A 9,821-nucleotide genomic window follows, 5' to 3' on the forward strand; every position below is an offset into this window, starting at 1 on the left:
CTCCACCATTCCTAGCTCTGATAAGCCACCCTTTGCTATCCCTATCTCTCCTATCCCAACTTTAATCCTAAACCCTAACATCTCCTCACTACTGCCACCAGCGTTGCCCTTCTGAATCCCCTTCAGTCAGCGCCTCTTCTCTACAAATCCCCGCTCCACTTGCAGCTCCTCTCTCCTCTTATTTCCACTCATAGCCCTTTCTTCTTCTTTTTCTTCATCTTTTCTTCAAACCCTGGATCTGGAAACCCAAATCTATCTCTCTCTCTCTCTCTCTCTCTCTCTCTCTCTCGTAACTGCAAATCGAGTGATGGAGTGGAGGAACTGAGTCACACTGTGGAGGGGATCTAGATGATGGAAAATGGTAGAAGTTGGCCAACGGGACTGGAGAGGGGTGACGGGGGTGAGAGAGATACGAGTTGCAATGTCAGTAGTGAAGGAAATGGTAGTGCGAGCTGCTACCATGGCAGGGGCGCAAATGGATTAAGGATGGAAACAGAAAAGGGGATGGTGTCGGTTGGAAGGTAGCGGCGGCAGAAAAAGGTAGGATGGCTAACGGTAACAGTTGATGGCAGCGGCTGCGGGGTATAGTTAGGGTTAGGGTTATAGTTATGGTTATGAGGATATTTTGGGAATATTTGAAAATTGATAGTGTGTATTGAGTGAAAAATAAAAAATCAAAATTGGATGTGGTGTGCAATGAGTAATTGGTGTGTATTACGTAAGGTGTGTATCATAACCCTTTATCCTTTGTGGTCATTTTACATTAGGTTAATATTGTAATAAAAAATAAATTAATTAATGATGTGCCTTAAGATGAAAGATGGTGTGTAAATAGAGGCACCCTATTATTTTGTTGTTAAGATAAAAACAACCCCACCACAATGTTTTAGCCTTCGTTTGGTTAACTATTTCTTCTTCTTTTTTTTTCTCTCTTTTTTTTTTTTTTTTTGAACATGTAAATTGGAAAGACAACAAGAACCAGAGATCACAAAACTAACTATCCTCCAACAGAGCCGCCAGAGAACCAGGGGAAATAGACACCCAATCGTTTGGCTAACTTAGTTGGGCTAAAAAAATTACAAAAGATAAAATAGATTAAATAAATCAATAAGGTGTAAATGTCACATCTAAAGTATAATCATTTTTTTTTCTCACAAAAGTAAAAAAAAAATCAAATCAAACGAACATTTTAGTCCCAAGCTAAAAAAGTCTCAACTCACTAAAATTAACTAAAAAAATAACCAATGGCGACTTAGTAATTTTTATTTTTTGACATTTAAATGTCAAGAAATAAAAACTAAATCATTTTTTTTACAAAACAAACTGAGCATAGCCTTACAATGTTGTCATGGGCATTTTTTAATTTGTTTCAGGTGACAACAAAAGACGGTTATATTCTTAGCTTGCAGAGGATTCCAATGGGGAAGTCTGGAATCAAATCAAACAAACCACCTGTTCTTCTTCAACATGGGATCATGATTGTGAGTACATTTTTATCATATGTTTATTTACTTACCCATTTGGAAATTGACGATCTTAATTATATTTTTTTTTTGAAATTTAAAAAAAGAATTGTATTGAAAAGTAGAGAGTCTTGTAGTGACTTTTTGGCTAAAAATATGGTTTCCCAAATACATAAGCCACAATAATCTACAAACAATGAATAAGAGATTTTGTAAAATATGTAATCCAATCTTGTAACTCCAAACCAACTTGACATTTGCAGTCTGCAATGTCTTCTACATCTGTTGAATGTTTGCGAATCACATTGACAAAGAAATCACCGAAGAAATTAACATTAACTTGTGGTTTTGTGGCAATGCAGGATGCTACATCATGGCTGTTGAACTCTCCAGATGAATCTTTGCCATTCATATTGGCTGACGAGGGTTTTGATGTTTGGCTTTCCAGCACCCGTGGGACTAAATATAGCAGCGGACACACATCACTTAGTCCCAGTGATTCGGTTTCTCTTCTTTTGATCGATTGTCTTAAGCACACACGATACAAGACACTTGTTGAACATTTTTGTGATATTCTTTTGCATATATTTGTTGAGTTGGCTACAGATTCTGGCCATGTGAAGGAAAGTAGCAGCCAGCTACATGGTGGGGAAGCCATGAGGCCATGTGAGTTGGCCATGAGGCCATGAAGCCTCAATCTAGAAAGCCACCGAAATGGGCTGGCAGCCAGCTCAATTTCTCTAGCATTGGTAATATCTATATATAGAGAAGCTAAGGAGAGTTGTAAGTACAGCTGAGGGGTGTGAGCTTAGAGAGCAAAGAGAGAGAGAATTACAGAGAGTGTTGTAATTCTTACCATTTTGTTCAATATAGTGAATCCGCTGCCCGTGGACGTAGGCGACTTGCCGAACCACGTTAAACAAAGTGTGTTATTGCTTGTTTGAGTTCCCTGGTGTGCCCCCGATCCTCAACAATTGGTATCAGAGCTCGGGTTGCGAAAAATTGAATTTTTCCTGAAAGTGCCCAGATTTCGAAGTGCTCAAAATCCACTTTTGACAATACCAGGAGGAAGAACTCCCCGAGAGGAGTCCAGAACAGCAAAAACAGAGCCCAGAAGCCTCCACACGCGCTCTCACGCGCTCCTTGAAAAACGCGTGTCAGCCACAGTCTCGGCACGCGCCTACACGCGCCGTTCAGGCACCCGGCGCGTGGTCCCAGTCTCACCCACGCGCCACACGCGCGTCTCCAAGAAGAAGACGAGCCACGTGGCGCCACGCCATCGCCACGTCAGCGCCACGTCATCCGCCACGTCAGCGCCACGTGTCAGCCCAGTCAGCCTGAGCCGCTGACCAAGCTGCGTTGACCAGCCGTCAAGCCGTGTTGACCGCGCCGCATGTGCCGTTGACCGAGCCGTTGACCAGCCGTTGACCGGAGAAAGTATCCGGTGCATCTCAGCGCACCAGATTCTTCAGATCTGACCCGTCCAAAGTGTTTTTGCCAGATCGGAGCCATTTGGAGTCCGTTTTTGACGATCCAATAGTACTTCCCAACTATTTGGAGTGTTCCGGACACATCTGTACGGTCAGTTTTTTGAATTAAAGTTTCTAAAAAAAAATGGCAGACTCTAGATCAACCGAGTCCGTAAGTAATTCAGCCAGTACAAGCACTTCTAGGCATTGGACCCCGGTGTCCCATGCCAAGTTCGAGGTAGAGAAGTTCGATGGAAGCAGCAACTTCAGCATGTGGAGATGCGAAGTTAAGGATATGCTTGTCCAAATGAACCTGCACTTCACTCTGGGAGACAAACCAGATGACCTGGACGAGATAGAATGGGAGAGGGTGAATCTCCTGGCCTGCAGTTCCATCCGACTTTGCCTTGCAAAAGAGGAGAAGTATGCCTTTACAGAATATGATATTGCGAAGAAGCTTTGGAAGGCGCTGGAAGATAAGTTCATGACAAAGAGCATTGAGAACCGGTTCTACTTGAGGAAGAGGTTGTTTCGTTTCGACTACATTAAATGTATTTCGATGAACGAACACCTAAATAACTTCAACAAAATTATTACCGATTTGAAGAATTTGGATGATGACGTTGGTGATGAAGACAAAGCACTGTTATTGTTAAATTCCTTGCCTGACTCGTATGATCATCTCACTACTACTTTACTGTACGGTAAAGAGAAGATCAAGTATATTGATGTTGCAAACGCCTTGGTGAACAATGAGTTCAGAAGGAAAGATAAGTCTGCAAACAGGGACTCAACATCCGAGGCATTAACAGTCAGAGGCAGAACAAATAACAGAAGAAATACAAGGCGAGGAAAGTCTCGCTCAAAATCTAGGGGGGAAACCTTCAGACAAAAGACGTCTTGCAAAAGACGAGTGTGCAGCTTGTCACGAGAAGGGACATTGGGCAAAAGATTGTCCAAATAAAGACAAGACAGAAGAGAATGTGAATATTGCACGAGATGGAGATAATGATGAAGGAGGAGCCTTCACAGTTTCATCATATGGCCAGTCGGATGAATGGATAATAGATTCCGGATGTTCATTCCATATGTGTCCTAACAAGCAGTGGTTCTCGAGCTTACGAGAGTTCGATGGAGGAGTTGTGCTGATGGGCAACGACCAAGCTTGCCAGACAAAGGGGATTGGAACAATTAAACTGAAGATCCATGATGGAACAATCAGAATTCTTGAAGATGTACGGTATGTACCAGATCTAACCAAGAATCTCATCTCAGTGGGAGTTTTAGACTCCAAAGGTTACAGAGTAACCATGGAAGGTGGAGTCCTTAAAGTTATTCGAGGAGCATTGGTTGCAATGAAGGGTACTAGACAGGGAAATTTATATTTCCTAGATGGCTCTACAGTCACAGGAAGAGTGGCTGTCTCCACCAGTTCCAGCTCAAAAGATGATGCATCAGACACTTCCAAACTTTGGCACATGCGCCTAGGGCATGTCGGTGAGAAGGCTTTACAAGGGTTGGTAAAGCAAGGCCTGTTGAAAGGCGCCAAGACGGGGAAGCTTGAGTTCTGCGAGCATTGTGTATTGGGCAAGCAAACAAGAATCAAGTTTGGTACTGCAATTCACCGTACCAAAGGGATTCTAGACTACGTCCACACCGACGTATGGGGTCCTTCCAAGAATGCTTCGTTGGGAGGTAAACACTACTTTGTGTCGTTCATTGATGATTTCTCTAGAAGAGTTTGGATTTATACAATGAAACACAAAGATGAAGTCTTAGACATCTTTCTTACGTGGAAGAAGATGATTGAGACCTAGACAGGCAGACGGATCAAGAAGCTCAGATCTGACAATGGTGGAGAATATACATCAAATCCCTTCTTTGAGGTTTGCCAGAATGCAGGGAAAGTGAGACATTTCACAGTTCCTGGAACACCGCAGCAGAATGGAGTTGCAGAACGCATGAACCGCACTTTGGTGGAGAAAGTCCGGTGTATGCTGTCACAGTCTGGATTGAGCAAGGTATTTTGGGGCGATGCATTGAACTATGCTCGTTATCTTGTCAACAGACTACCTACTACAGCATTAGATGGGAAGACTCCCATGGAGGTATGGTCAGGAGTCCCAGTTACTGATTATGATCAGTTACGTATCTTTGGATGTCCAGCATATTTTCATGTTATAGAATCTAAGTTGGATCCAAGAGCCAAGAAAGCCATCTTCTTGGGCTTCGGTGACGGTGTCAAGGGATACAGACTGTGGTGCCCTGAATCAAAGAAAGTTCTCATCAGAAGAGACGTTACCTTTGATGAGTCTGCAATGCTGAAGCAACCAGATCCTCAACAGAATGAGGAAGCATTGAAGAAGTCAGTGCAGGTGGAGTTTGAGACTCCAGCAAAGACTAGTCAGCCAATCAACCATCCTGAAGAAGTCTCAGAGGATAGCTCTGAAGAGAGTTCAGATGAAAATGAAGATCCAGAGGCTCTGCAACAATCAGAACCCATTGCAATCAGGAAAGGAAAAAGGGTTACTAAGCAACCCAGTTGGATGACCGATATGGTAGCCTATGCACTTCCAATCATTGAAGACAATATTCCTTGCACTTTCAAAGAAGCCGTGCATAATGCAGAAAGTGTCAAATGGAAGGAGGCTATGGATGATGAGATCGGGTCACTTCACAAGAACCAGACTTGGGAGTTGGTGCAACTTCCAAAAGGCAAGAAAGCAATTGGGTGTAAGTGGGTTTACACTAAGAAGGAAGGCATTCCAGGAAGAGACAACATCAAATTCAAAGCTAGATTGGTAGCTAAAGGCTATGCTCAGAAGGAAGGAATAGACTACAATGAGGTATTCTCACCTGTTGTGAAGCACGCGTCTATTCGCATCTTGTTAGCTTTGGTTGCACAGTTTGATCTCGAGCTCGCCCAACTCGACGTCAAAACTGCCTTCTTACATGGAGATCTTGAAGAGGAGATATACATGTCCCAGCCAGATGGTTTCAAAATTGCTGGAAAAGAGAATTGGGCCTGTAAGCTGAACAAATCGTTGTACGGATTGAAGCAATCCCCGAGACAGTGGTACAAGCGATTTGATCGGTTCATGATGAAGACAGAATACACAAGAAGTCAATTTGATCATTGTGTATATTTCCGTAAGCTTCCCGACGGTTCCTTCATCTATTTGCTCTTATATGTAGATGATATGCTGATTGCATCTACGAGCAAGGTGGAGATTGACAAACTCAAGGCACAGTTAGCAAGGGAGTTTGAAATGAAGGATTTGGGAGAAGCAAAGAAAGTTCTTGGCATGGAGATCAAGAGAGACAGGAAGAAGGGCACGGTTTGTCTGACACAAACCCAGTATCTGAAAAAGGTGTTAGACAGATTGGCATCAATGGAAAAACCAAAGCTGTAAGTACACCATTGGCCCCTCATTTCAAGCTTAGTGCTTCGTTGTCTCCACGCACAGAAGAAGAACGGAAGCATATGGCACAGGTTCCATATGCAAATGCAGTTGGTGCATTAATGTATGCTATGGTTTGTACACGGCCTGACATCTCGCATGCTGTGAGTATGGTAAGCAGGTATATGCATGATCCAGGAAAAGATCACTGGCAGGCAGTGAAATGGATCCTAAGGTACATACATGGCACGGTCAATCTGAGATTGAAGTTCAAGAGAGATAACCGACTCGGGCAGAATTTGGAAGGATATGTGGACTCAGATTATGCTGGTGACTTAGACAAACGCCGGTCAACAACAGGGTATTTATTTACGCTTGCTAAAGGGCTGGTAAGTTGGAGGTCAACGCTTCAGTCAACGGTGGCTTTGTCTACTACAGAGGCAGAGTACATGGCAGTGACGGAAGCCTTTAAAGAAGCTATTTGGCTACATGGGTTGATTGAAGACTTGGGAATTGTTCAAAAGCACGTTGAGGTGTTTTGTGACAGTCAGAGTGCCATTTGTTTGGCAAAGAACCAGGTTCATCATGCCCGCACCAAGCACATTGATGTCCGTTTCCATTTCATCCGAGAAATTGTGAATGAAGGGGATATTCTGCTTCAAAAGATTGGTACTGCAGATAATCCGGCCGATATGCTCACAAAGGTAGTTTCTGGGATCAAGTTCCAACATTGTTTGGACTTGGTCAACATCTCTCGGAACTGAGCACCTTCGGGTGCATGGCAGTATTGATCGATCACTATGTTGGATAAGAGAATCCTCGCCAAGGTGGAGATTTGTTGAGTTGGCTACAGATTCTGGCCATGTGAAGGAAAGTAGCAGCCAGCTACATGGTGGGGAAGCCATGAGGCCATGTGAGTTGGCCATGAGGCCATGAGGCCATGAAGCCTCAATCTAGAAAGCCATCGAAATGGGCTGGCAGCCAGCTCAATTTCTCTAGCATTGGTAATCTCTATATATAGAGAAGCTAAGGAGAGTTGTAAGTACAGCTGAGGGGTGTGAGCTTAGAGAGCAAAGAGAGAGAATTACAGGTAGTGTTGTAATTCTTACCATTTTGTTCAATATAGTGAATCTGCTGCCCGTGGACGTAGGCGACTTGCCGAACCACGTTAAACAAAGTGTGTTATTGCTTGTTTGAGTTCCTGGTGTGCCCCGATCCTCAACAATATTCTATGCTTGGTAGGCTTACTGGGATTGGTCGTGGGATGAATTAGCCGCTTATGATCTTCCTGCTTCATTCCAGTATGTTCATGACCAGACACGGCAGAATCTGCACTATGTTGGACACTCCTTGGTAAGTTTCCATGTTTTTGCAATCACTTGCTTTTGGAGATACCTTTTATTTCACTTTAATAGTGGATTTATGAACTAAGTTTTATGATTTTGTTTGACATAAAGAAGCTACTAAGCGTGACTTTTCTTTTTGATTCTACTTCATAGGGAACTTTGATGGCTCTTGCTGCATTTTCCCAACACAATTTAGTGAACATGTTAAGGTCGGCTGCTTTGCTATGCCCCATTGCTTACTTGGGTCAGATTCCTGCACAACTTACAAGAGCTGCTGCTGATTCTTTTATCGCTGAAGTAACGATAAATTTTTCTCTTTTGTTTGACTTCAAATTGAAGTAAAGTTTGCTCATGATTTTCCCCTTTCTTCTTCTGTTTTTTTAATCTCGTTGCCCCTTTTTTTATATAGTTTTTTTTGGCAGGACTTGTACTACTGGTTGGGCCTCCATGAATTTATTCCAGGAGGGTGAGAAAGGACAATTTTATTTTAACTACTACAAAGCATCACATATTCAATCAAATTCATGGTTCTTTTGATTTGTTCTTATTGATGCTTAATAGAAAATAGAACCAAATCCAAACGATACAATACAAAATCACAGTAAATTTTTTAGGTTTAACAACTTATGTGGCCATGATTAAAAACCTTAAACCTTAAAAAATGCGAAAGTGGTAAATTTGACGTACATGTACAATTTCTACATTTGTTTAATTTTAACATCTTTTTGATCATTTCGAAAGAAACGCAGAGGTTGAGTGTTAATCTGTAGTATTTTAAATAATCTAATTTTTTTCAAAATATAAACAGGGAGGCTGTTGCCAACCTAGTGGAAGAAATTTGCAACAAAACGCACAGTAATTGTTCCAACTTAATGGTTGCCTTGACTGGTAATATTAATCTTCTAATCTGAACTCGGAAAGATAATTTTTTCTACTTCTTCTAACCCGACTTTTTGCATTTTGCTAAAAACAGGCCAGACTTGTTGTGTAAATTCTTCCATAATAGATGTTCTTCTTGAGTATGAACCTCAGCCAACGGCCACGAGGAACCTTATCCATCTAGCACAGAGTAAGTTTCTCTCGTCTAGCTCGGCATAAGTTTCTTGAAGATCACCTGAAATGAAAGACCATTTCAGAAACCAAAACATATTTGGCAATAAAATTTTCCTTAAGAAAATAGATGAAAGTGCACGAAAATGTATAAAAATATCTTGTTCTTATGTAGTGGTTCGACATGGGAGCATAACAATGTATGATTATGGGAATGAAGATGACAACAACAAACACTATGGGCAGCCCACTCCTCCTGTGTACGACATGGCAAGCATCCCAAACGACGTTCCTCTTTTCATAGGCTATGGAGGACAAGATGACCTTGCCGATGTGAAGGATGTGAAGAAACTGCTAGGCACTCTAAAAAACCATGATGCTGATAAGCTTGTAACACTCTACAGGGAAGAGTATGCACATGCTGATTTTGTCTTAGGCGTAAATGCAAACCAAGTTGTTTATGATCCTCTCATGGCCTTCTTCAAGCTCCACTGACAACATGTGTAACATAAAATGAAAAATTGTATTACAAATGCTTTTTGTAAATTATGAATAGAACCACTTCTTTTGGTGTCCAATTGCAACAGTTATATCAGGATTTTTATCCTTAATTACCGGTATTGTTAAGTTTTTGGGGTAAATGTGGAAAATATACATTTACCTTGTGTTAATTTATGGAATGCAGTATTTTTCTGAGGTGATGATGAATTTAATTTCACTTCTTGAGTTAATACTATGCCCCATCATCTTGCTCTAGGAGTACTACTATATAAAACTGGATCTTGGAATCAGACCTTGAGTGAAACACATTATTAGAATTAAGCACTTCTCTCATTTGCATAAGTAAGTTCTTAATTAAATTCCAGGCTTCGAGTTGTTCATTAGAAAATAGATATATCTTTTGGAGAATATTATTTTGTCATTGTATTGGTATTATTGGCAATGTATAGTACCTTTTGAGAGAGACATGAATGGTTGGAATAGAAACCTCTAGCTGCTACCATGTGGACAAGATCTTTTAGATGAAATTTTTAACAATGATAGCAATTCCTTCAAATTGATGTCTAAGAGACAGTTGTCCACACTGGTGAT

General features: G+C 41.5%; 1 protein-coding gene across 1 annotated transcript; it reads left to right on the plus strand.

Annotated features, from left to right (window-relative positions):
- The first annotated feature begins 416 nt into the window (after window positions 1-416).
- LOC114279755 (triacylglycerol lipase 2) lies at window positions 417-9,363 on the plus strand. Its single transcript, XM_082883972.1, has 9 exons — window positions 417-723; window positions 1,374-1,481; window positions 1,826-1,966; window positions 7,576-7,686; window positions 7,833-7,976; window positions 8,102-8,145; window positions 8,488-8,567; window positions 8,653-8,748; window positions 8,905-9,363. The coding sequence occupies exons 1-9, from the start codon at window positions 685-687 to the stop codon at window positions 9,222-9,224; spliced, it is 1,083 nt and encodes a 360-aa protein (XP_082740098.1). The 5' UTR covers window positions 417-684; the 3' UTR covers window positions 9,225-9,363.
- Window positions 9,364-9,821: the final 458 nt, after the last annotated feature.

This window comes from Camellia sinensis, chromosome 8 (genome assembly GCF_055761805.1).
Source record: "Camellia sinensis isolate YWXY chromosome 8, ASM5576180v1, whole genome shotgun sequence".
In the NCBI taxonomy this organism is placed as follows: Eukaryota; Viridiplantae; Streptophyta; class Magnoliopsida; order Ericales; family Theaceae; genus Camellia; species Camellia sinensis.

What these genes read in the sequence shown, in the direction of transcription:
- LOC114279755 (XM_082883972.1), top strand. Translation starts at nt 685, where the DNA reads ATGTGGTGTGCAATGAGTAATTGGTGTGTATTACGTAAG. An exon ending in TTCAACATGGGATCATGATT is followed by an intron (nt 1,482 to 1,825) that starts GTGAGTACATTT and finishes GTGGCAATGCAG; the next exon opens with GATGCTACATCATGGCTGTT. An exon ending in CCTTATCCATCTAGCACAGA is followed by an intron (nt 8,749 to 8,904) that starts GTAAGTTTCTCT and finishes GTTCTTATGTAG; the next exon opens with TGGTTCGACATGGGAGCATA.